The sequence below is a fragment of the Molossus molossus genome, unplaced genomic scaffold (assembly GCF_014108415.1).
Source record: "Molossus molossus isolate mMolMol1 unplaced genomic scaffold, mMolMol1.p scaffold_m16_p_3, whole genome shotgun sequence".
Classification (NCBI taxonomy): Eukaryota; Metazoa; Chordata; class Mammalia; order Chiroptera; family Molossidae; genus Molossus; species Molossus molossus.
The window spans coordinates 121,881,115-121,908,428 of NW_023425366.1; the positions used below are offsets into that span (position 1 = coordinate 121,881,115).

Consider the following 27,314-nt stretch of genomic DNA (forward strand, 5'->3'; position numbering starts at 1 on the left):
GGCAAGACAAACCAAAACAAAATAGAACAGATGTGACAAACAGAAAGCAAATTAAGATGGTTGCTCCACTCTCGGTAATTACACTATATGCAGCAGGACTAAGTGATGTAATTAAAAGAAAAAACAGATTGGATCTTAACAAAAAACACAAAGTAAGGGAATATAGAAAGGTTAAATGTAAAAAGATAGAAAATGAAAGCCCTTTGAACAGCAGCAGAGAGCGGGTGTGTTTGTATGGATCCTGTCAGATTTTTTTCTGAGAACTTTGAAAGCTACAGAGGAGTTGGACATTTTCCTAGATGCACCACTTGGGGCATTGGCCATATTTGTTTTGCGCATATTCATGTGGGAGTTTGTGTCTGCACACCAACACATACATGATTATATGCACGCATGGACACACACTTCTTTCCCACCTCTGGTCTGGAGTCCCCCACATGACATTTCCTCTCACACGTCACTGGCCAGAATTTTCCTTGTCACATCAGCCTGCAGTGAAGGTCCAGCAGCTCTGTTTTCCATGGCAAGAGGTGAGCACTAACCTGTCCCAAGAGCCAATTAAACTGTCTAGAACTTTAAAAAGGTAAACTGATGATGGCATTGCTTCCCCTTTCTCTTCTTTCTTCCCGCTGCCCTGTGTACTTGGAGTGCATGTGCATAGTGAGATCTGCTCTGCACTGGAGGCTATGGAACAGAAAATTAAGAATCCATGTTTCCCCTGCTTATCACCATAAAGATGAATTTTCTAAATGTGTGAAAGGCACGTCTGGGAGCTGTCAGAAGAGAAAGGCAGATATACTGGGGGGGGGGGGGCATTAAAGTCTGAGGCTCTGTCCTGCTGATGTGGTTCCTGCCCCATGTGGGGAGGCGAAGGTGGGTGTGCTCTTCAGTATGATCTGTGGGCTCCGGCTTCTGTGCTGTAAGTGCAGGGACACCTTTTTCTCTTTAACTTGAATTTATGTTTGTTTGACCAAATAGGTGTTCATCCCAAGTTACTAAAGTTTAATATTCCTTAAATGTAAAAAGGAAACTGGAAAACAAACAGTTTAGCACTTAGGTTATCATTTGAATTTCAGGACGGTGGCTGTTAGGTGACGATATTGGTGGTTTTATTTTTTTTAAGTGCCAGAGAATAATGTCATTTTAAAAAGAGTGGATTTTGCCCTGGCCGGTTTGGCTTGTCGGTTAGAGTGTTGGCTTGCTGACCAAAAAGTTGAGGGTGTGTTTCTGGTCAAGGGCACATACCTCAGTTGTGGTGTGATCCCGGGCCCTGGTCAGGGTCATGCGGGAGGCAACCAATCAATGTGTCTCTCTCACACTGATATTTCTCTGTCTCTCTCTCCCTCCCTCTCACTCTGTTTGAAGATAAATGGAAAAATATCCTCTGGTGAGGATTTAAAAAAAAGAAAGAGCCCTGGCCGGTTTGGCTCAGCGGTTGGAGCGTTGGCCTGCAGACCAGAGAGTCCTGGGTTCGGTTCCTGCTAGGGGCAGGTACCAAAAAAAAAAGAAAGAAAGAAAGAAACTCATAAACATCACAATAGAAAATGGGCAAAAGGCATGAATAGGTAATTTACAGAGGAAAGAATTTAAATGACACCCAAACTGCCAGCCTGATTGTTAATCAGGGAAATGAAAACTGTAGTGTAGTTTTTCTGGCTAATCTCATGATTGGTGGGAGTGAATCCCACCCAGGAGTGACTGCTCCTGGTAGGAAGTGACTGGAGGGCATTGTGAAGCCTCTATTAAACCCACACCTACCTTCCCCCACCATCCCCTATATCCTGTGGCGATTCTCAGACTTGTGCACAGGAGTCCTGGCTGGCTCCATGACCCCCATGAAGTGTGGTCTGCTGTCATCAGGCTTTTGTGTGCACCAGGGTTTATGCTGCTGCTGCAACACCCAGGAGGTCAGATTTACTTTGCAGCAAATGAGTCTGCTCTTTATTTTAATTTAATTTTATTTTTTTGGTACATGCCCCTACTGGGAACCGAACCCAGCCGATGCTCCAACCGCTGAGCCAAACCAGCCAGGGTAAGTCTGCTCTTTAGAAGAAGGAAGAGCAGAACAGCCATGTCCTGTTCCTAGTTACAGTACATAAAAATGCAAACCCAAATAATAATCCGTGTGTTCACTTACACATCTGCCTAAATACAGAAGAAAGATCTGGAATATGCCTAGGGTTTGACCAACCCTCTGTGGGGTGGGAGACAGGATGAAGATGCCAGCCCTTTCTACTGTTATTTATTTATTTATTTATTTTTGTTACAGATGTTTCTCCTTTTTTTCCCCATTGACACCCTCCTCCCCATCCCCCCCACCCATCCCCAGCTTTGTTGTCCATGTCCATTGGTTATGAGTACATGCATATCAGTTCTGTAGTTTATCTCTCCCCGCCCCCCACCATCTCCTCTTCTGAAGGTTGTCAGTCTGTACCCTACTTCCACGTCTCTGGGTCTACCCTATTCCTCAGACTGTTATGTTCATTATATTCCACAAATAAATGATATCATGTGATATTTGTCTTTCTCTGCTTGGCTTGTTTTGCTTAGGATAATACTTTCTAGATCCCTCCATATTGTCTCAAAGGATAAGAGATCTTTCTTTCTTACAACTGCATAGTACTCCATTGTGTATATGTACCACAGCTTTTTTATCCATTCGTCTACTGATAGACACTTGGGCTGTTTCCAGATCTTAGCTGTTGTAGATAGGGCTGCTATGAACATGGGAGTACATATATTCTTTCTGATTGGTGTTTCAGGCTTCGTAGGGTATATTCCTAGAAGTGGGATTACTGGGTCAAATGGCAATTCAGTTTTTAATTTTTAGGTAACACCATAGAGTTTTCCATAGTGGCTGTACCAGTCTGCATTCCCACCAGCAGTGTACTAGAGTCCCCTTTTCTCCACATCCTCGCCAACACTTGTTGTTTGATCTACTGTCTTTCTTGAATTGTTTGCATTTGTAGTTCATATGTAAGAATATCCGTATGATTCTGAAAATGTGGATTAATGTAGAAAGATGTTGCTGCTGCTGACATGCCTTCCTTGTTTGCAGATATGGATCCTGGCGGGAACCTGTCAACCCCTACTACGTCAACTCTGGCTATGCCCTTGCTCCGGCCACCAGCACCAATGACAGTGAGCAGCAGAGCCTCTCCAGCGATGCGGACAGCCTGTCCCTCACTGACAGCAGTGTGTAAGTCTCCCCTGCCTGGGTGAGTGCAGCCCTCGTGGAGCACAGCAGCCTGTGCCAGTCCCAGCTGGGGCTTTGTCTGCATTGAAAGTGACTTGTGTCCCTTCTCCCAACTTGATGTTAGTACATCTGGTGTATAGACAGACCAGCTGTGTTGCAGGAAGTATCATTAAAAATCCTAACATAACCCTGGCCAGTTTGGCTTAGCAGTTAGAGTGTCCACCCATGAACCAAAGAGTTGTGGGCTCGATTCTGATCAAGGGCAGGTAACCTCAGTTGCAGTTAGGTCCCTGGCCCTGGTTGGGTTCCTGCGTGAGGCAACCAGTACCCCTACCCCCCAGCTGAAGATAAATGGAATGTATTCTCGAGTGAGGATTAAAAAAAAAAATCCTAACATAGCCCAGCTGGTATGGCTCAGTTGGTTGAACGTTATGCTATGCACTGGGTGGTCGCCAGTTCGACTCCTGTTTGGGGCATATGCCCAGGTTGTGAGCTTGATCCCCAGTAGGGGGTGTGCAGGAGGCAGCCAATCAGTGTTTCTCATTGGTGTTTTTCTCTCTCTCTCCCTCTCCCTTCATCTGTCTGAAATCAATAAAAACATATTAAAAAACCATCCTCACATAAACTAGAATTGAGTTTTTTGTTAGTTGCTTCTCTCTGAGGCTGATGCTACAGTAACCTTTGAAAGAGGAGAAACCATGGGGTAACGTTTAAACAAATTCCAGGGCTACCTAGGCTGGAGCACTTTGGTTCTGATGTTCTCTTTGGTTTTTATAATCTGGTGGTTCACTTTAAAGATCAGCACTGGTTCGCAGCCAGGCAGATGTGACCTTGGTGCCATCCCTGAAAGGCTACACTGCTGTACAGGTGCATTCTTGTCGACACTCTTCTGCACTTGTCAGTTTTTTAAATTTAGAAATTGTGTCCTGGCCAGTTTAGTTCAGTGGTTAGAGCGTCAGCCTGTGGAAGAAAGATTTGCTGATTTGATTCGAGTCAAGCGCACATGCCTGGGTTGTGGGTTTGATCCCTGGCCCCAGTTGGGGTCATGCAGAAGGCAACCAATCAATGTCTTTCACATCAGTGTTTCTCTCTCTCTGTGTCTCTGTCTCTGTCTCTCTCTCTCCCTCTCCCTTCCTCCTTCCCACTCTATCTAAAATAAATAAATAATACCCCAGCTGGTGTGGCTTAGTGGATTGAGAGTCATCCCATGGACTGAAAAGTCCTAGTTTGATTCCCAGTCAGGGCACATGCCCCTGTTGCGGGCTCGATCCCCAGTATGGGGCGTGCAGGAGGCAGCCAATCTATGTATCTCCCTCACATTGATGTTTCTCTCTCTCTCTCTCTTTAAAAAAAAAAAAAAGTGAAAACATACTTAAAAACAATAATAATCCATAAAATAAATTTAGAAATTACCATACAGGTGAGCAGTTCTTATCATCTCACCATGGGAGGGGGGTAGGGAAATGGGAGCAAGAGAGGAAGTTGGTGCAGCATGGTTCTGTGCTGGTTTAGTGTCTGGATGTTTCAGAAACTGCAACTGGGGCTTCACATGTCCAAAGGCCTCTGTGTCCCTCAGTGGTGACAGCAAATTTATCATTGTCTTCTCCAGGGAAGCCCTCCCTTTGGGGAAATTGCTTGTTTTCCTGACACTTTCTTCATGTTGGCAAGTGGCTTGTTGGGACACAAGTGCACAGTAAAAGCTTGATGGTGTCAAATACTGTCTTACTAGATCAGAACATTACCTGTGCCACCCACTGAGGTCATTTGGGGTCTTGACCTTGCTGCGCATGATGTCAGATTTGCCTAGCCCTTGGTCTTTTTGCCATTTGCATCTGACCAGCACTGATGGAAAATATCTGCTCAGGGTCAGGACCTAGGGGTGGGGGCTGACTTCTAAGTACCTTCCAGCCTCAGGGCCAGGAAGCCTTTAGCCATGACAGTGAGCAGGTGTGAGCCCACTGACTGACTGCAGGGTTCCTTTTTTTTTATCCTCACCTGAGGACATTTTTCAATATTTTGTTCAGATAGTGGGAGAAAGGGAGAGAGAGAAAGAAACATAGATGTGAAAGGGACACATCAAGTGGTTGCCACCCACACGACCCAACCAGGGCCAGGGACAAACTGCAACCGAGTTATGTTCCCTTAGCGGGAACCAAACCCGGGTCTCTCCGGACCGCAGGCCGAGGCTCTGTCTGCTGAGCCAAACTGGCCAGGGCCTGACTGCAGGGTTCTTTCTCCACAAGACTGAGACCTTATAGGGTCGTGGCTAGGACTCCTAGCTGGGCTGGGGCAACAAACTATCAGCTGGTCACAGGGAGACTTCTTTCTCATTTAGCTTGTTATTTCATGTGAAAGTTGGAGGAGTCATAGATTTATTTTATTTATTTATTTTAATCCTCACCCGAGGACATTTTTCCATGTTTTGTTCAGATAGAGTGGGAGGGAAAGAGAGGAAGAGAGCGAGAGAGAAACATCGACGTGAAGGGGACACATCGAGTGGCTGCCCCCTGCACAACCCAACCAGGGCCGGGGACAGATCGCAACCGAGGTACGTGTCCTTCATGGGAACCAAACCCGGGTCTCTCTGGACCGCAGGCTGATGCTCTAACCGCTGAGCAAAACTGGCCAGGGCTAGGAATCATAGATTTAAATAAGAAGAAAAAAGGGCTACTAAACCCATATTTTTGTAGGTGAACACATACTTTAAAATTGTGTCTCCACTGGCTGGAGTGGCTTGTCAATGCATGCACCAAGAGGTTGGCATTTCGAATCCGGGTCATAGCACATGCCCAGGTTGTGGACCCAGTCCCCGGGGGACATGTAGGAGGCAGCCAGTCAGTGCTCTCTCTTATCAATGTTTCTATCACTCTCTCCCTCTCCTGTCCTCTCTCTCTAAAATCAGTAAGAAAAAAAAATGTTTTTTAAAAAAATAAAGTTGTGTCCCACCTAGTCCTAGCCATTTTGGCTCACTGGTTGGAATACTGGCTCTTGGACCGAAGAGTCATGGGTTTGATTCCTGGTCAAGGGCTTGTACCTTGGTTGCAGGTTCAACCTCTGGCCCCAGTTGGGAGCCAGTCAGTGTGTGTGTGTGTGTCTCTCTCTCTCTCTCTCTCTTTCTTTCTTCCTCTCCTCTGCTTCCTCCCTCCCACTTTATCTAAATATCTAAAAATCAATGGAAGAATATCCTCGTGTGAGAATTAAGAAAATAATAATAATAAATAAATAAATTGTGTCCCACTTAATGTGCCATTTGTATTTTATTTTTTTTAACATGCACATTTAGAGTATATACTCACTGAATTTTTTTTTTTTTCTGTATTGATTTTAGAGAGAGAGGAAGTGAGAGGGAGAGATAGAAATATTGATGAGAGAGAACATCGATTGGCCGCCTCCACCATGCCCCCCACTGGGGATTGGGCCCACAACCTGGGCATGTGTCCTGACTGGGAATTGAACTGGTGACCTCTTGGTGCATGGGTCGACGCTAAGCCACTGAACCATACCAGCTGGATGAATTTTTCTTCTTTATTGATTTTTAGAGAGAGAGGAAGGGAGAGATAGAAATATTGATGAGAGAGAACATTGATTGACCACATCCAGCATGCCCCCCACTGGGGATCGGGCCCACAACCTGGGTATGTGCCCTGACCAGGAATCTAACTGGTGACCTCTTGGTGCATGGGTTGACGCTCAGCAACTGAACTACACCAGCCGGGCTATTTTATTTTTTTGTTAATCCTCACCCGTAGATATTTTGCTATTGATTTTGTTTTGTTTTTATTTTGATATCTTACTGATTTTTTTTTTTAGAGTGGAAGGGAGGGAGTGGGAGAGACATTGGTGCAAGAGAGACACATCAGCCCTGGCTGATTTGGCTCAGCGGTTGGAGCATTGGCCTGCGGACCAGAGAGTCCCAGGTTTGGTTCCCGCTAGGGGCACGTACCAAAAAATGAATAAATAAAATTTAAAAAAAAAAAAAAGAGAGAGACACATCAGTTGGTTGCCTCCCAAACAACCCCAACCAGGGCTTGGTATCGAACCTGCAACCCAAGTACATGCCCTTGACCGGGAATCCACCGCTCTAACCGATGAGCAACCAGCCAGAGCTTAATAAGCCTTTCTTTTTCTTTTCTTTTTTTTTTTATCCTCACCCAAGGACACTTTTCCATTCTTTGTTCAGATAGAGTGGGAGGGAGAGAGAGGGAGAGAAACATCGACATGAAAGGGACACATCAAGTAGCTGCCACTCGCACGACCAACCAGGGCCAGGGACAAACTACAACCGAGGTACGTGCCCTTAGTGGGAACCAAACCCGGGTCTCTCTGGACCGCAGGCTGACGCTCTAAGTGCTGAGCCAAACCAGCCAGGGCATCAAGGATATTTTTTACATGGATTTCCAGAGACAGTGGAAGGGAAGGAATTGGGGGATGGGGTGGAGAGAAAGAGAAGACACATCATTCAGCTGCCTCCCACATGCGCCCCAACTAGAGCCAGGGCTGAACATGCAACCCAGGTATGTGCCCTTGACTGAGAATCGAACCTTCAACCCTTTGTTCCCTGGGCTGACATTCTAACTACTGAGTGACACCAGCCAAGGTAACAGTCATATACTTTACCCACTGTTCCCCCCGACATTCCATACCCACTGGCACCATGCATAGTTATTACAGTATTACTAACTATATTTTCTGTGTTGTACTTTACATCTCTTGACTATTTTGTAACTACCAAGGTCTTAATTTCTTTACCTTTTTCTTTTTTTTTGTGATATGTGTCCCTAGCGGGAACCGAACCTGGGACTCTCTGGTCTGCAGGCCGATGCTCAACTGCTGAGCCAAACTGGCCAGGGCTCTTTACCTTTTTCATCCAGTCCCCCAACCCCCGTCCCCTCTGGCAACCATCAGTCTGTTCTCTGTATCTGTGAGTCTGTTTCTGTTTTGTTTGTTAGTTTATTTTGTTCTTTAGATTCCACATATAAGTGAAATCATATGGTATTTTTCTTTCTCTGACTTATTTCAGTTAGCGTAATACCCTCTAGATCCAACCATGCTGTCCTAAATGGTAAGATTTCATTCTTTTATTATGGCTGAGTAATACTCCATTGTGTACCACAACCTTTTTTTTTTTTAATCCTCACTCGAGGACATTTCTTCATTTATCTTCAGATAGAGCAGGAGGGAGAGAGAGAGAGAAACATTGATGTGAGAGAGACACATCGAGTGGCTGCCACCCACACGACCTCAACCTGGGCCAGAGACAAACTGCAGCCAAGGTATGTGCCTTTAGTGGGAACCGAACCCAGGTCTCTCTGGACCACGGGCCAACACTCTAACTGCTGAGCCAAACCGGCCTGGGCTACCACAACTTTTTTTTTTTTTTTAAATATAATCTGCCTTTCTGAAGCAAGGCCACTGAAAATTTGGTTGACTCCCACATGAAAAAATGGGAGAAAGAGAGAATATACCACAACTTTTTTATGCACTTGTCTATTTATGGACACTTGGGTTGCTTCCCGGTCTTGGCTATTGTAAATACCGCTGCTATGAACATAAGGGTGTATATATATTCTTTTGAATCAGCATTTTGAGTTTCTTCAGATATATACCCAAGACTGAAAATGCTAGATCATAAGGCAGTTTCATTTAAAATTTTTTGAGGACCCTCCATACTGTTTTCCATAGTGGCTGCTCAAGGGTTCCTTTTTTTCCACATCCTTGCCAACACTTGTTAGTTGATTTATTGATGATAGCCATTCTGACAGGTGCGAGGTGATATCTCACAATGCTTTTTTTTTTCATGGATTTTAGAGAAGAAGGGATAGGGAGAGGGAGATAGAAACATTGATTAGAGAGAACATTGATTGGCCGCTTCCTGCATGTCCCCCACTGGGGATTGGGCCCGCAACCTGGGCATGTGCTGTGACCGGGAATCGAATTAGCAACCTCTTGGTGCATGGGTCGACGCTCAACCACTGAGCCACACCGGCCGGGCTCATAGTGCTTTTAATTTGCATTTCTAATGATTAGTGACATTGGGCATATTTTCATATGTCTCTTGGTCATTTGTATACCTTTTTTGGAGAAGTGTCTATTCAGGTTCTCTGCCCATTATTTACCTGTGTCTTTAAGTATTCTTCTGACACCTCAATTTTAGTGTACAAGGTAGGTTATCATAAGCTATTTCTGAACCAAACTTAGCCAGTCCCCAATCATTGCAAGTCTTGGTCTCTTTCTCCCCTTTCAATGACCATGCAGTGACATCACTAGATGGATCTGTTCCTTCAGGAGTGTCTCATGGACCATTTTATTTTCCTTTATTTTATTTTTATTTTTTTCAGAGAACAACCTATCCAAAATTTTTATTTTTTTCTGTAGAAAAAAATTTTAATTATTGAAAGTATTACAGATGTCCTCCTTTTTTCCCCATTGACCCCCACCCGTTCCCACTCCCACCCACCCCCTTCTGCTTTCCCCAACCTAATGTCTGTGTCCATTGGTTGTGCATATTTATATTCCTTTATTTTGAATCTGTAAGATAAAATGTTGACATGTTTTTAGCAACTTCTTACTTGAAATTTCTGGGATTTCAAACAGTATCTGCCATGAATATAAAGTATCATATAAAATGGTTATGGCTAGCTGCAGCTCCGCAGACATCCACATGTGGCTGGAAGCACAAGATGGATACCATTTGTAGTATCTGGTTTTCCTCTCCCCCAATACTCTGTTACTAAAATGAAAGTTAATCTGTCTACCCATTTTTCAATTTTCTTGAAAAGTATCTTAATTCTCTCCAAGAAAATATGTTTGCTAAAGGGAAGATGTAAAAATTTAAAAATATTTTTCCCCTGATAATTCTGTTCATCTTCGTTTATACTGAGAATCAGAAAGGTAGGAATAGTCAAGAATTTGGAATGTAAAATTATGACATACTTGAATACATGTTAGATGCAAAAAATAGGATCATGTGTTTTATCTAAATTGTTGTGGGGGCTATTGCACTCAGCATTTCAACCACATGACAAAAACAACGGACCACCTTAGTAGTTCATGTACTTTGGACATACTTGTCTAAGGACACTGCCTAATTCCATAGAGGAATTTTTAAGTGTCCTGTTAAAGTATATGGAGAAACCAAGAAATTGGTGGCTCAGGACATCTGAACAAACCCCTAAGGACATGTAAACATGTTTTAAATGTATCCGATGCACTTGTTCCTTGACACCTGTTCCCTTGAATGCCCCTACCCCCATTAGATCGCTGAGCCAACTGTACTGCAGTACCCATCTGGTACCCTGATAACCAGGGATACCGAGGCAGTGATAGGAGGGAGAGGCCATCACAGCCTCTCTCTGCCCTGCTCTGAACCTTAATCTTTTCCACCCAGACCAGAGCTCTGAGGAGAATGTTACAGCCCTACCTTCCAATGAAGCTGCTGAGCTGGCAATTGTGCCACTGTCTGGGACAGGGGTCACGACACACCACAAGTGTCTTATAATGTGTCTTTAAGGGGCAAGGTGGCAGCTTCACTAGGCTATTCATACGTTCAAGTGGGGTTAGAATCATCCTGACTGCATGTTTGTCCCCATACAGTAAGAGCAGTGCTGTGCTGGCAGCGTGGCTTCCCCAGTGGGCAGTGCGTGGGAAGGAGTTGAGGGGTTCAGAATCCCATACAGACATTCACTGCACCTTGGAGAGCAGGAAGTCCCCTCCTGGGGCTCTTTCAATGGGGAGGGAGTGGGAGCCCAGAGAAGCCACTCTAGCCCTGGCCGGTTTGGCTCAGTGGTTAGAGCATCAACCTGCGGTCCTGAGAGACCCGGGTTCGGTTCCCGCTAGGGGCGCGTACCTCGGTTGCAGTTTGTCCCCGGCCCTGGTCGGTCGTGCGGGTGGCAGCCACTCGATGTGTTCCTTTCACATCGATGTTTCTCTCTCTCTCTCTGTTCCTCTCTCTCCCTCCCACTCTACCTGAACAAAAAAATGGGAAAATGTCCTCGGGTGAGGATTAAAAAAAAAAGAAGAAAGAAAGAGAAGCCACTCTAGTCATCCTGGTATGGTGGGCATCTCCCACTCTGTCTCCTGGTAGCTGCTGTGCTCCCCAGAGTAGCTTTTAATGGCAGGGAGGGGGCTGGAGAGTTTTTAAGGATTGCATACGTGCAGTGAATTATGCTTTAAATCTGGCATTGATCTTGAGTAAGTGTATTTAATTATCTTAAAGACAATATATAATTTGATTTATATTTTTATCATAATCTTCAGAAATTAAATCTTCATAGCTAAAACTTATGTCAAGAAAACTAATTTGAACACCCTTGAAAGAGTACACTGCTTGTCAAATTTACCCTGGAAGAAAGCAGATAATGAACATTAGAAATCTGTTTCACTATGATCTAGATTGTTTTGGCTGCCCATTTTGCAGCCCTCACATGTTTTCCATCTGCGTAGAGCGCCCCTCCCAGATAGACACACTAAGTCCTGCCTGGTTGATAAAGCAGGGATCTGCAAATGTTTTCTATAAGAACCAGTAGTAAATATTTTAGGCTTTGTGACCAAATGCTCTCTGTCACATATTTCTCCCCCCACTTTAAAAATGTGAAAACCGCCCAGCCGGTGTGGCTCAGTGGTTAAACGTCGACCCGTGCACCAAGAGGTCACTGGTTCGATTCCCAGTCAGGACACATGCCCAGGTTGTGCCCGATCCCTAGAGTGGGAGACACGCGGGAAGCAGTTAATCAATGTTCCATCTCATCGATGTTTTTATCTCTCTCTCCCTCTCCCTTACTCTCTCTCTAAAATCAATAAAGGAAAAATAATTTAAAAAATAAAAAATAAATAAAAATGTGAGAACTGCCCTGGCCGGTTTGGCTCAGCAGTTATAGCGTCGGCCTGCGGACCTGAGAGTCCCAGGTTCAGTTCCCACTAGGGTCACCACGTACCTCGGTTGCATTTTATCCCTGGCCCTGGTTGCGATAGTGTGGGTGGCAACCACTCGTGTGTGTGTGTCTCTCTCTCTTCCTCCCTCTCTCCCTCCCTCTCAAAATATAAATAAATAAATAAATAAATAAATAAATAAATAAATAAAATAAAATAAAATTTTTAAAAAATGTGAAAACCGCCCTGGCTGGATTGGCTCAGCAGTTGGAGCATCTCTCCCTCCCTCTCAAAATATAAATAAATAAATAAATAAATAAATAAATTAATTAATTAATTAAAATAAAATTTTTAAAAAATGTGAAAACCGCCCTGGCTGGATTGGCTCAGCAGTTGGAGCATTGGCCCTGGAACCAAAGAGTCACAGGTTCAATTCTGGTCAAGGGCATGCACCTCGGTTGTGGTTTAGTCCCTAGCCCTGGTCTGGGTTGTGCAGGAAGCAGCCAGTCAAGTGTTTCTCTCGCATCGATGTTTCTCTTTCTTGCTCTCTCCCTCCCAACTCTGTCTGAAGATAAATGGGAAAATATCCTTGGGTGAGGATTTAAAAAAAAAAAAGTAAAACCTGTTCTGGCCAGCGTTGTTCAGTGGTTAGAGTGTCAGCCCGAGCACTAAAAGGGTCACTGGTTTGATCCCTGGTCAAGGACATGTCCCTGGCTTACGGGTTCGATTTCTGTCCCTGGCCTGTCCCTGGGGCATGTTTAGGAGGTAACCAGTCAGTGTGTTTCTCACATCGATGTTTCTTTCTCTCTCTCCCCCACCTTCCTTCCATTCTAAGAATCAATGGAAAAAATATCCTTGGGTGAAGATAAACAACAAAAAAGTAAAATTATTTCTTAATTGTTAGGCCTTAGAAAAACAAGCCACATGGACCCCACCCATGGCAAAGCCAGCACAGCTGTGCTTCGTGGAACTGTTCTGTGTGCACTCACACCAGGCTGTTTTCTTCTGGCAGGGATGGGATCCCACCGTACAGGATCCGCAAGCAGCACCGCCGAGAGATGCAGGAGAGCGTCCAGGTCAATGGGCGAGTGCCTCTACCTCACATTCCTGTAAGTTCTGCTGCACAGCCCTCACCCTCCCTGTCTCTTAGTTTGGGGTTCACCAGTCCTCTCAGACCCATTCCCTTGTTTTCCCCATTCTGACTGGGCTGCTGTGGCCATGGCCAGTGGGAAAGGCGCCTGCTTGACTTTCTGTGAGCTCAGCTCACGTCCAGGTATAGCTTGTGGTCACACTTGTCATGCCTTGCAGGCTGGAGGGAGTGGCCTGTAGGACCCTGCCCACACGGTCAGTTCAGAAGAGAACAGACTGCCCTTCTACCATGCAGTCTTTTCTCATTGTCAAGTGAGGTGCTTCTCTCCTTGAGGTAGGAGAGCAGCTGTAAGCCTCTGTCACAGGCTCAATGCCCAGGCCTGACCCTTGCACAGCTGCCTGCCTGTGGCTCTGTCAGAAAGCCTGGCGACGCCTCTTGGTACCCCCGTCCTGAGTTATTGTGAGCACTGCCTTGTTCAAGATGAAAAGAGGCATCAGCCTTTCTGTGGCTGAATGGTGGGAGTTACCACATGGGCATCCTGACTTCAAAGCTGCCTCTGCTTTACCTCAATAAAAATAAAAAGGTGATAGCAGTTCTCCTGCTTGTGGGGGTTCACAGAGCCCAGCACTGAGCAGGCTGGGCACAGCCTATCTCCACCTGCAGAGAGTTCCTTTGTTGATGAACAGAATGACTAGTTTTCCTTATTTTGACACAGTGACTTTGAATGGGAAGACTTTTAGGGGAAGCTGAGAAAAGCTTAGAGTAGAGGCTCCAATCCATTGGTACCTGCAGTGTCTGAGGGCGACCAGGCCGTTCATTTGTGGTTTCTGTGCAGGTAAAGTGGTTGTTTCTTGGGATCAGGATACATCCATCCTTAATCGGGATTCCTTGATCAGAGTCTCTGCAGATACTTTAATTTCCACATAAGAAAAGTGATTGTTTATGGTTGAGAAGAAAGGATGTTGGTTTGTCCTTACTTCTGAGAAAATGATGTTCAAGTTTTTTGTTACCTGGCAGCTAACCCTTGGCTCAGATTTGGCCCAAGCTAGGCACTAATGGAGTCTGCTTAGGGAAAAGTGGAAGACACTCTGGGTGGAGTGTGTGTACACATGTGTGTGCATGTACACATGCGTGTGTGTGCTGCAAGTGAATTGGGAAGCATCCAGCTTCACTCGTGTCATCTGGAGCAGTCTGAGCCTGAGCTCAGGTGGTGACTGCACACATCTCCTCCTTGTCCTACAGTGGTGCACGTGTCTTCTCAGCTCTGCTTAGTGGATGTTTAAACTCAAGATCAGGGCTGAGTGCAGGGTGCAGAGGAGGAGCCTGGGCATCTTGTGTCCCAAAAATTAAGGGAGTAAGGGCACATAGGAGCTGCTTAGAGAGCCTTTTGCCACCCCAGGCCTAGACAGCTGGAGTTTCAAAGTTAGTGGCAGTGAATTCGGAATCCATGCATCCATACTGACATGACGTATGAGTTGAGAGTTTGATGAGGAACAAGATATTTACATTATCCCGAATAACCCCTCACAAAACATTTAGTCACAATGGGAAAAAGTAACGTTTGAGGAGGACCTGCCAGGCCCTTCTGAGTCAGGGGTCAGGTGCTATCATCAGTGTCAGGACAGATGGACACTGCCGCTGCGAGGAGAGTGAGAAGGGCTCAGTGCCCCCAATGCCTCCTGCCAGGGATGTTGCCACGACACAGCCCAAGTAGCCATATTGCATAAGAACTGGCCTCTGTTGTCTGTTTAAATGCCCTGCTTTTTCCAGGGTCTCCTCCACTGCCCTGGGGCTTGCCATTCATGCCGGCCTTTTCTCCCAGGCTCCTCTCCCAGGACCCTCTAGAGCAGCGGTTCTCAACCTGTGGGTCGCAACCCCTTTGGGGGTCGAACGACCCTTTCACAGGGGTCGCCTAAGACGTAATAGTAGCAAAATTACAGTTATGAAGTAGCGGAAATAATTTTATGGTTGGGAGTCTCCACAACATGAGGAACTGTATTAAAGGGTCGCGGCATCAGGAAGGTTGAGAACCACTGATCTAGAAGCACTGGACACCCTGACTAACTCTTCTCCTAGGGTCTGGTCTCCTCAGCTTTTACACAGAGTCCTGCCTGGTGTTGGACACCACCAGGCCTTCCACACCAATTTTTTTCCACCCCTGAAGCATTGGCCTGTGTCCTGGCTTGCCCTCAGCCCCTTAACCACTCCAGGCCCCTCAGAAGTTTCTTTGGCCACCTCTGAATTCATCTTTGGTCAGCATCAGCCCCACACATGGACGTTTGTCTCTGAGCCCTTCACATAATTTTTTTTACCTAATTTAATAAGTTTCTGTAGTATTGAGTATTGTCTTTACTCCTGTTTCGCAGATAAGAAACAGGTAGGCAGTCTAGAGACTGTGCCCAGAGCCCACCAACAAAAGGCTGTTGGAGACACTGCCTCCCCTCAGGCTCCCGCCCTCACCCTGAGTCTTTGCTCTTTGCCTTGTTCCACATCTGAAGGTCAGGGTTCTAAATAGCCTCTGTCCATCCTCTGAGTTCTCAGAGTAGTCCTGTATGCCACCCTGTCCCCAGGCTACCTCTTTCTTCCACCTGTCCTCCTGCCTTATCTGAGGCCCCTCCAGACCCTCTTCCTCCTCGGTCCTCCTTCACTTATACCTTGGTGGCTTAGATTTTTAAAATATGTTTTTCTATAAAGGACATTGGGACAGCTGGTGAAATTGGAATAAGATCTGCTAATTAGGTAGTGGTATTATATCAGGGTTCTTTTTTTTTTTTTTTTTTTTTTTTTTTTTAGTAATTGTCCTGTTATAAGTATAAGAATGCCCTGGGTTATTGTTAAATATACTCAAAGTGTTCAGGAGTGAACAGATATCATATGTGCCGTTTGTTCTTGACTGGCTCAGAGAATTGCGTGTGTCTATGTATGAGAGAGAGGATGACAGTGTGAGAGAAATGTCAGTAATTGGAAATCTGGGACAGAAATTCTTGTGCTGTTTTTGCAACTTTTAAATTTGAAATTACCTCAAAATAAAGCTATTTCCCCAAAAGTTATATAGTGTATCACTATAAAATACATTGCAGAACTCTGTTATCTGAAAAGGAAAATCCTTCTTTGTCTTCCATTCGTCCCCTGATTTTTTTTCTGTACCCTGAACTTTGTCCCCCAACCCTGCAACAGCCTGGTCCATGCACACCTAAGCACTAGGGGCTGCTGCCCTCTTGTGTGCAGAGCGGGCACTGCAAGGAGCAGATCAGTCTTGCCTTTCCCTTCTCTGTGGTCTTTGCAGCTCTGCCTCCCCAGGCCCCAGGCCTCACTAGGTCTCAGCCTGGCCCAATGTATTTGAAGCCCTTTTTGGGAGCAGTCTGCCTCTGTACAGGGCATACGCACAGGCCCCAGCTGACCAATACCCTGGTGACCTTACCCCAGGAGGCCAAGTTCTGCGCTGCTCATTGTCTCTGATTCTGTGGCCATGGGAATAGGTACTCTATTCTCATCCCTAGATCAGGGCTGGGTGAAGAAGAGATTTAGTCTCGTGGAAAAAGGGGGCAGTGAGGAGGTTGATTCCTAGGTGAAAGGGGGGGAAAGTAAATACTTTAAAATAAAATTCAGATTTAACATTATTTTCTCCTACCCAAAAAGTGCTTGAAAACCACTTTGGCACGGAAAACAGTTGTTCAAAGCTGTGCACAGCCAGCTAATCAGCTGTGTCTCTTTGCAGCGTACTTACCGAATACCAAAGGAAATTCGCGTGGAGCCCCAGAAGTTTGCTGCAGAGCTCATCCACCGCCTGGAGGCTGTTCAGCGGACTCGGGAGGCAGAGGAGAAGCTAGAGGAGCGACTGAAGCGCGTGCGGATGGTGAGTGGGCCTCAGTGAGGGAGGCCATGCACTTCATGGTTTCCAAGTTATTTTATTACAGCTTTGACCCTGTGGGGGCCCCTTCAGGTTCTCCCAGAGCCCCCTTCTCCATACTTGACTAACCACTGGCTCCTGACATGCTTTGACCTGTCTTGGTGGATGGCCAAGGCAAACTCTCCTATGATGTCTGCCCCCTCTATAGCCCCCCACCCTTTGTTCTCAGCCTGGGCTGTCTCCCAGGAAGAGGTCCTTATGGTGGGCCTGGGGAGCAATCAGCAGATGTCAGAGCAGTGATCTTGGTCGCCAGAGTCGGGGTTTATATTCCCTCGCTATGGGAAGACAGTCAGGGGAAGCCAAGACAGCTCCCAGTGGCCGTCCACAAAGTAGGACTGCACAGAGGCAATACCAGCTCATTTTGAGGAGATTTTGCACAGGACATGTACAAAGTGCAGACTCACCCAGGCTCTCCTTTCACCCCTGGCCCAACTCCCTTCCTGCTGTCCTCCTGTCAGTGCCCCAGGCTCACTCCCCTCTGCCGAGCCCCTCTGGGCCAGACACCTGACCACATGCGAGAGCACACCTGCATGGCTGACCACCTCCTTTGTACCCCACATGCCCCCTTGGCTGTGGAGCTGAAATTTCCCTGCGTGCTGGTAGATGGAGGCGCTGCACAAGCACCGTTGGGCCCTGGGCCGCAAGCATCTGTGCAGAGCAGAGCATGCGCGTGGCAGGAAGGGCTGGTAGCTCCCACTTGTCACCTCAGAACACAGAATGGCTTTAGGTTTGGATGTAAGCTTCTGTGTATCTTGTCTTCTGACCTGTAACCTCATTTGATGAAATATTGAATGCTAAGAAATTTTGTAATATTTGTAATTCATTTGCTTAAATACCTTTCTGTCCCTGACTGCTGAAGAGATACCTTGCTTTTGTTGTCCCGGGTGTCATTCTATAAGACTCATTCCCATACACATTCAGAGGAGTCAGAGGAGTACACCCCTGGAGAGAGGCCTTCCCTGTGACCCTTGCACTTCTAGCTGTTAAATTATTCACTGACCCCAGTCCCTCTTGAATGTCATGAGCCTCTAGTGTTGCTGATAGGCAGGCCTTTGCTTTTCTCTTAGCAGGTAGGAATTACCTGCTGGAGGTAATTGGTCACCACCAAGTAAGTGGTTGTCTTCTATTCTTTTCTCAGTATTTTGTGCCCAATACCTGAAACTCAAAAATGTGATGTTTCTTGCCCTGGCCGGTTTGGCTCTGTTAGAGATAGCATCGGTCCATAGACCAATGAGTTGCAGGTTTGATTCCAGTCAAGGGCACATACCTCAGTTGTGGTTCGTCCCTGGCCCTGGTCAGGATCATTCAGGAGGCAGCCAGTCAATGTGTTCCTCTCACGTCGATGTTTCTATCTCTCTCTCCTTCCTTCCTACTCTATCTGAATATAAATAGAAAAATATCCTCGGGTGAGGAAACAAAAATGTAATGTTTCTTGAAGGAATTATTTCTCTACTCGATCACCTAATATTCCTATTTAAAATACAAAACCTGATGTCCATCAATAGATGAGTAGATAAAAAAGCTGTGGTACATATACACAGTGGAATACTATACAGCTGTAAGAAAGAAAGATCTCTAACCCTATGAGACGACATGGACCTGGAGAGTATTATGTATGCTAAGTAAAATAAACCAATTAGAGAAAAACATGATCTCACTTATTTGTGGTATATATAATGAACAAAATAAGCTGATGAACAAAATAGACCCAGAGACATAGAAGTAGGGTACAGCCTGACAAACCTAAGAGGAGGGGACCGGCCGGGGAGGGAGGGAAGAGATAAATCAAAGAACTTACATGCATATATGTATAACCAATGGACATAGACAGCAGTGCCGTTGTTGGGGGGTGGGGGATCGGGAGGAGGGTGTCAGTGGGGGTAAAAGGACACACATCTGTAACAAAAATAATTAATATAAATAAATAAAATACAAAACCTGAGCCTTCCTCAGACCCCATTGAGAACCCTCAGGAGGGGCTTGCTCTTTTACTTTACATGTCCCCAGATGAGTTCTGTGTACCTGAAGTCTGGAGACACTGCCATAAGGGTAGGTGTGGGGCATGGCAGATGGTCACACCTGACGATCTCCTTTTCTGCCCACCCTGGCACTGCACATAGGGAGTCCTGCTGGCTGTGCCTTGCAGCTATGATCCTGGGTTCCAGAACTCCCTTACGTGATACCCAGCTTCCAACCAAAGGGCGTGGCTCCCTCATCTTTCCCTCACATCGGATAGCAGGCAGATTTCAAGTAGCACATCAGAACCTGAGACTTGTGACAGGAAGGCAGATGAGAGTTAGATTAGCCAGACGGAAGTGATTTCCAGAAAGGAATTTGCATGGAAGTATTTTTAAGCGCTTGCACACACATGCAAGTAAATTTTTCTTACCAGCATTCTTTCCTCTTTCCCTCATAGTGACTGGGTGACCCTCTGGCAGAGCAGGTACCAGCTTGAGGGCTTCACATGTGCTGACCAGCTATCCTCCCCACAGTTCCCACAATTCAGTAATGTATCCAAGGTCACTCAACAGGGCACCCATCATGCCGGGTTCTAGTGAGGGCAAGGGTGAGATTTCTTTGACATAGAAGGAGAGGCTCTCAGGAACCAGCTCAGAGCCAAGACATCTGGTGGGAGCCAAGGACACTGGGTGTACGCTCACTGAGGCCAGCTTCTTCTCAGAGGCCTTATTGAGTAATTGAAGGAATAGTTAGGGGCATAGTTTCAGCATTTTAATAGCCTTCTCTGAACAAACAAATATAGGGAACAGAGTTGCCATGAAATATGGAGTATTTTAGCAGGAGCTAAATCCCGGTTTACATGTTGTAACAAAGCTGGTGTCTTCATTTGTTTAGCACAGCATTTCCATGGGCATCAGCTCTTTCTGTGTGAAGGTTCCCCCGAGCATGTCACAGTTAACAACCTTTAAAACAAATGTGCTCAGGAAATAATGTGTGTAATGTTCCTTTTTTTTATCCTCACCCAGAGACGTTTTTTCCCCCATTTATCTTTAAATAGAGCGGAAGGGAGAGAGGGGAGGGGGGAAGAGAGAGAGAAACATTGATGTGAGAGAGACACATCAACTGGTCGCCACCCACACGACCCCAACCCCAGTGGGGGCCGGGGACAAACTGCAACCAAGGTACGTACCCTTAGCGGGAACCGGGTCTCTCTGGTCCCCGGGCTGACGCTCTAACCGCTGAGTCAAAATGGCCAGGGCAATATGTGTAATGTTGCTTAAAAGAAGTCTAAGAAAGGAAGAATTCACCGCATTTTTGCTATAGAATTGAGCTATTGTAATTGTTCTGTCAAGTTTTTAGTCTTGGCTCGGTGGTTGAATGCTTGTGGTCCTTGGCAGGTGAAGGTTTTGGGTGAGACATTGTGAAGGCAGTTGTGGCTGTGGGTATTATGTGTTTTTCTGATGTCTGACTCATGTTTTTTCTCTGGTGTCACTGAAAGGTACAAAGCGGCTATGTCTGGAATTACCACCAGCTCTCAAGATGGGCTGGACCCAGCTGCTAATACCCAACAGTGTTCTTTGACAGAAATGTTCAAGTGAACAGTCCTTTGTACTTCTCCATTATCAGTTTAGGAACTCATTGGCAGGCACATAGCCTCAAGCTCAGTTGGGCTTGCCACATGCAATGGCCTGCAGTGGCCTTCAGACATGGGTGCCCGGACTCTCGGTCATGTGCTCAGGCCTGAAGCTGCTGTAGCGGGTTTGCTCCCACAGGTGTCCCTTAGTCCTTGGGAGTGGCACACTGCCCAGCAGCAGTCTTTGTTATCATGTGCAACTTTGTAATCTAAATAAATCGTGCTGTAAATAATAGTCATTTTTTTAAAAAAGGAATAACTACAGCCCAGCCGGTGTGGCTCACTGGTTGAGCATCGACCCATACATCAAGAGGTCACCAGTTCGATTCCCGATCAGGGCACATGTCCAGGTTATGGGCCCAGTCTCCAGTGAGGGGCATGCAGAACAGTTGATGTTCACGCTCATCGATGTTTCTGTCTCTCTCTCCCTCTCCCTCTAAAATCAATTAAGAAAAAATATGGGGATCTTCTCTTTCTCCCCCATTTTTTCTGGGGGGAGACAACCAAATTTTTGGTGGCCTTGTTTCAACAAGGCTGATATAAAATTTTTAAAAAGACGAAAAAAAAATATGGGGGACAAAAAGGAATAACTGCAGAATTTTTAAATAAATTTTATTATACATGTTTTAAAATAAAAGCAAAGAAGAAAATGAAAACTATTAGCTGAACAATTAATTAAATCTATAACATTTCAAAACTGTAAAATTGAACTCTTACATATGCAGAACTATTAAGAAAACTGGATCTCAGCTCAAGGTTTGCATTCCCCCACTTCTCAGGGGTCAGAGGTTTTCTCTTGCTTGCTGCTGCCTTAGAGAGCAAATGGCTTCAATACTTTCAGTTCCCTGGGAAGACCCCCTCCCCCCAGTGTAAAGTCTCTTGGTCTCTTAGCCCTGCAAAGCTAAGGGGTTGGGATGGGGACATGGGATGGGGTGTGGGAGCCCAGGGGTCCAAGTCTCTGATGAGGTGGCTTGGGGGTGCATGCACCCTCCATCTGTTGGTTCCCTTCTCTCTTTGTTTTGTTTTGTTATTTGTTAATCCTCACCCAAGGATACATTTTTCCATTTTTATCTTCTGAGAGAGAGAAACATCGCAAAAGAGACGCATCCACTGGTTGCCTCCCACATGACCCTGAGCAGGGCCAGGGACCAAACTGCAACTGAGATACGTGTCCTCGATCAGAATCGAACCCGCAACTATCTGGTCTGCAGGCTGATGCTCTAACTGCTGAGCCAATCCAGCCAGGGCAAGATCTTTTTTATATTAAAGTACAGGTTTAGCTTAATTCCTGTTATTTTTCAATTATTACCGAATTCACTCAACATTATTCTGGTTTGGACAATTTAATAAGATGAGAAAACAAATATGACATGTGTCTTTTGAAATTAAAATGACAAAATGTTTATGTTTACAGATATGGTTAACTCTTAGAGAACTGGATAAAATTCAATTAGTTGAATGTGAGAATTTATCAAGAAACACATAGCAAGATAAACAATAAACAAGAGCTCTTCTGTACAAGGGCCATATTCCCTTTGAAAATACAGTGGAAAATATGGCAGTATAAATTGAGGAATAGGAAAATTTAACTGAAAGAAAACAAAAGTCTTCATTGAGAAGCATAAAAGAAAATTAAACCAAAGAAGGGGTTTCTCTGTGGTCTGGACCGGCATTGATGTGTTCCCTGAATCATTGGTGTGGGACAGTTGTGTACCCTTTCACACTTGTGGGTGAGCACAGCTCCCTTTCTACATCCTGTCTGCACCCTGGCTTGCAGCATAGCCTGCTGAGAGCCCAACCAAGCTTACTCAGGGGTCAGCAGAGACAGAAAAGTTTCTCAGGAGCTAGGCAGCACCTCCCCTAGCCCTTGTCTCATCCTGGGCTGAGTACTCCTGACCCCCAGGGCACGGCACACACTGACAGGCTTTGTGTATTTTTGGTGGTTGTTTGTAATTTGTTGTTTGTTTCCTCAAGTGTAAGGTTTCCTTGGTGCAGCAGGTGCTGAGAGGTAACATGAAGCCTTGTCCCTACAGGAGGAAGAAGGCGAGGATGGCGATGTGTCCTCTGCCCCCCCAGGGGCCAGTCATAAGCTGCCTTTGGCCCCAACTTGGCACAATTTCCCACCCCGCTACGCAGACGTAGGCTGCACAGGGCTGCGGGATGCACATGAAGAGAACCCTGAGAGCATCCTAGACGAGCATGTGCAGCGGGTCATGAGGACTCCTGGCTGCCAGTCGCCCGGGCCTGGCCACCGCTCCCCTGACAGTGTACACATGCCCAAGATGTCAGGGGTGCTGGGGAACGCAACCCTGGGGCATGGTAAGCATGTGCCCAAATTGGGGGCAAAGCTGGAGGCAGCTGGCCTGCACCTCCACAGGCACAGCCACCACCACAGCCACCACGGTGTGGCCAGGCCCAAGGAGCAGGCTGAGGCTGAGGCTGCCCGCCGGGTACAGAGCAGCTTCTCGTGGGGCCCAGAGCTGCATAGCCATGCAGCCAAGACCCGAAGCCACTTAGAGAACGTGGGCACCACCCCCAGTGCCAGCGACAGCCTGGGCTACAGGTGAGTATCTGTGGTGGCCTGAGCCATGCTTTGAGATCGGGGTTATGGATCCTTTGTCCCTGGGCTTGTGTCCATGAGGGGCACACGTGTCTTCCCAGGTTGGAAGGGGTCGAAGTGAGAGGCCATACTTCCTGTGGATTCTGTTCTCGTATTCTAGGCTAGAATTCCCCTTTTAAAGTCATTACCAAAAAATAAATAAATAGAAGTCATTAAACCAAGGTCAGCTGCAGAGACTGCAGGCATGTCATGGCCACAAACTCAGGTGCCAGGTCTAGGCACCAGGCCTCTGCCTGGAGTGCAGGTCCGGCTGGAACTCCAGCCATAAAGTGTGGTTGGATAAAGATCCATTTTAGAGGGAAGTGTCTGGGTGAGAAGGAGTGTCTGGGCCCTGACCTGGGCTGGAAGGACAGAAGACAGGCAAGTGTGTTGCAGCTGATCTTTGGTTCCAGCCATCTCAGCCAGTGCTGCCTTCCTTCACTTCTTACCATAGAGGAGTGTGAAACAAACCCCAATGACCTAGAGACGGGGCAGAAACTGCTGGAACATGCCACTTTGTCAAGGCCTCCACATTTAGGGAGCCGTATAGGATGTGGAGCAGAGGTGGCCAGCCATCCAATGATGGGCCAAATAGAGTCAATAGGTGACCCCCAGGTCTTGCTTTTACAGTGGGAAGGCTGGCACAACCTCCAAAAGAAATGCCAAGAAGGCTGAGTCAGGGAAGAGTGCCAGTGCTGAGGTGCCAGGCTCTTCGGAGGATGCAGAGAAGAACCAGAAGATCATGCAGTGGATCATTGAGGGGGAGAAGGAAATCAGCAGGCACAGGAAAGCTGGCCATGGGTAAGCAGCAGCTGATGGCCTGAGGGTGTGGGCACAGGTGTGTAGAACCAGCTGGCATGCCTCTAGAGCTACTTTGCCAGTGTCCTGTGTGTTGTGGCCCCACCAGTGTCTTACTACAAACCATGTACAGTGGAAATAATCATTCAAAGGGGTCATGTTTGACCCGTCACAGCATGAGCCTGCCCTGTGTGGACCTGTGATGGGCTGGGGTCCCGGATGCAGTTTCAGTGTCTTGGGCTGGAGTACCCACTGGTGAGGTCAGTCTGAAGTCACCATGCCTCTCTGTGAGCTCCTCTTGCTGCTGTACCCCATTGAGGTGGTGAAGTGTGAGGCAGGTACCTGACACCAATTCCAGACAGACACGCTTCTGGAGAAGCCTTTTGTGTTTGTACCTGGTCGTCCCCTCATTGGTGGGTGGGAGAAGGTTCTTGTTTAGTCTGTGTCCCTTTGAGCTCTGGATTGCCCCACAGGGCCAGAGGCTTCTCCAGGGGTGTGAAGCCAGGCCCCCTAGACACGCCCTCACTGCCCTACATGAAGTCATCCATCCTAAGGTGGACAGGGCTGGCTTAGATGTGAATGGGCCAGAGGTTGGTGACAACCAGGAGCCACAGGCCTGGGGCTGGTGGCATTCGTTTGTTGGTGGGCAAGCTGTCGCTTCCTCGTTCTCAGATTTCCCTGACCCTCCGCATTCTTTGGCCATGGTTTGGGAGAACTGAATTTGTGTGTGTGAGGCTGGTGAGCCTGATCATGGGAATTAGCCCTCCAGCAGTGTCCAGACCCCTTTGCAGCCACAAAGCCTGTCCTGGTGAGGGGCCTCTCCAGGAGCTTCTCTCCTGCTCTGGTTGGGGTGGGGTCAGTTCTCTGCTTCTCTGGATTTCTCTCTCGTGGATTTTCACAAGGAATGGGTCTGTCCTGGCCAGTCCTACCACCCGAAACGGAGGGTTTCTATGGCTGAAGAGTGAGAGACACATTTAGAAATAGCCTCCCAGGTTCCAGAGGCTTCTGTCATCAGATAGGCTATTTTAAATGACGGCCGTCAGTGTACCCACCAGGCCCTCTCGTCTCCCTGGAGTCCGGGGACTTTAAGGCCTCTGCCTTTGTTGTTCTTACATAAGGCAGGTGGGCTGGTGGACATGGGGGGCAGGGAAATGTAGGGGCAGGGGACAGGGAGTGAGGGGTGAGGAGGTAAGGAGGTTAGGAAGATGGGGATGAAGGGGGCTGAGGCATGGGAAATGGTGAGGGGGTGGTGGGGGCCAAGGTCTCCCTGAGCCAGCCTGGGACTTTGTAGGAGGAGGAGCCCACCTCCCCTGGGTACTTTTCCTTGGGCAGTTCTGATGTCATGAGAGCTCTGGACCAACCCACTTCCCAAGGACCCTCTTGGGTTCCCTCATCTTTGCTCCTGGTGCTGAGACCCATCCCCCTTTCTAGCTATAGCTGAGAGGCTGACATTTTCACTTGAATCCCATCCAGTGGTTGAGTAATGGCGTCAAGTACACCGGTGTGAAGCACATTGTCAGTGTTGAACAAGAGAGAAAAGCATGATACCACTTCAAGAGGGAAAAGGCTGGAAAAATTATGTTTAGAATAAAGCCAAGTATGTTAAGTATTTTTTAAAATATGTTTTTAATGATTTTTTTAGAGGAAGAGGAAGGGGGAGAGAAAGAAATACCTATGTGAAAGAGAAACATCAATCAGCCACCTCCTGCACACCCCCTAATGTGGATCGAGCCAGAAACCCCACCCAGCATGTGCCCTGACTGGGAATCTGGGAATTGCACCGGGACTTCTCAGTCCATGGGACGATGCTTGATCCACTGAGCCACACCGGCCAGGCAGTGTGTTAAGTCTTTTTAATGGGGAAGGAAATAGATCAATATTTTGACTATTTCTAAATTATAGATTTTTTTCTTTGAATTTCCTACATAGTTTAGGTTTTTCACAAAGAACATTAAATATCAAAACATTTTTTTAATTTTATTTTTTTGAAGTCTTTGTATAGGATATGATTTATATTTTAATAAGCTGTTAAAAATGAGTTACAGCCTGGCTGGAGTGGCTCAGATCATCGTCCTGTGCACAGAAGGGTTGCCAGTTCGATTCATCAACAGGATACATACCCAGGTTGTGGGTTCAATTCCTGGTTGGAGCACGTGCAGAAGGTGATGGATTGCTGTTTCTCGCGCTCGCGCGCGCGCGCGCTCTCTCTCTCTCTCTCCAGACCGCAGGCCGACGCTCTAACCGCTGAGCCAAACCGGCCAGGGCTCTCTCTCTCTCTCTCTCTCTCTCAGCATGTCCTCAGGTCAGGATTTTTTTAAAATGAGTTACAGAAAAAGTGTTTAGGAAAGGAACGTTTGTGTCATGTAGTATAAGAGGTAATTGCTGATGTTCACATGGCTTCTGAGGTTTCAGGTTCTGCCACATCTGTTCTCTTGCTTTCAAAGGTCTTCTGGGGCAAAGAAGCAACAGATTCACGAAAGCTCTAGGCCCTTGTCCATTGAGCGTCCTGGGGCTGTGCACCCTTGGGTTAGCGCTCAGCTCCGGAACTCTGTCCAGCCCTCTCATCTCTTCATTCAAGACCCCACAATGCCACCCAACCCAGCCCCCAACCCTCTGACCCAGCTGGAGGAGGCCCGCAGGCGCCTGGAGGAGGAAGAGAAGAGAGCCAGCAAGTTGCCCTCGAAGCAAAGGTACAGGGCTATTGGGGAGAGCAGAGCTGGCACCTTTCAGGGCCCCTCCAGGTGCCCTGGCTATGCTTTGGGGTGGAGCTCCCTGAGGCCTGAGGTGCATACATAGAGCCACACTGGGTGCCCACCGGCAGTACTGGGTTTTTCTTTTGCATTTTCTTCCACACAGCTCTGCTGAGTGACCAAGAGCTGGGAGGGCAAGTAGTCATTACCCTGTAATGGGGAGGAGAGGATGCCCCCTGATTATGCCTGCTCTCCTTTCTGAGCATGCACTTAGCCTGGGTGTTTGTGGGAGGCCATGGGGTCCCCTTAGTGGCACAGAACTGCTGGAGGTCACACAGTTAGGTCACCACTGGCTGCTGTGCATGCTGAGCTTAGAGGTGTTGGTCCCAGGGGGTCCTGGCTGCCTCCATTCAGGAGCCTTAACTGGTGCCACCTGCAGGTTGGACAGTAAACAGTGCTGAAGTCTGCAAGTGTAAAACACTTCTGCAGTGACCCCAGCTACTCCTCACTATGCCCTCTTTGACCTTCAAGAGCAGAGTGGCTCAACCTGCTGCCTCCATGGCCTTAGGCT

The 27,314-nt window shown here is 47.0% G+C and overlaps 1 protein-coding gene across 3 annotated transcripts in view; it reads left to right on the plus strand.

Annotated features, from left to right (window-relative positions):
• The window catches only part of AXIN1 (axin 1), a 77,821-nt gene that overhangs the window by 45,303 nt on the left and 5,204 nt on the right, over positions 1-27,314 (plus strand). For all 3 annotated transcript variants that reach the window (XM_036278847.1, XM_036278846.1, XM_036278848.1), the window contains exons 3-8: positions 3,059-3,199; positions 13,077-13,173; positions 16,873-17,010; positions 22,690-23,219; positions 23,886-24,056; positions 26,498-26,743. In XM_036278847.1, the coding sequence (XP_036134740.1) occupies positions 3,059-3,199; positions 13,077-13,173; positions 16,873-17,010; positions 22,690-23,219; positions 23,886-24,056; positions 26,498-26,743 (1,323 nt within the window). The remainder of the gene's footprint in view (positions 1-3,058; positions 3,200-13,076; positions 13,174-16,872; positions 17,011-22,689; positions 23,220-23,885; positions 24,057-26,497; positions 26,744-27,314) is intronic.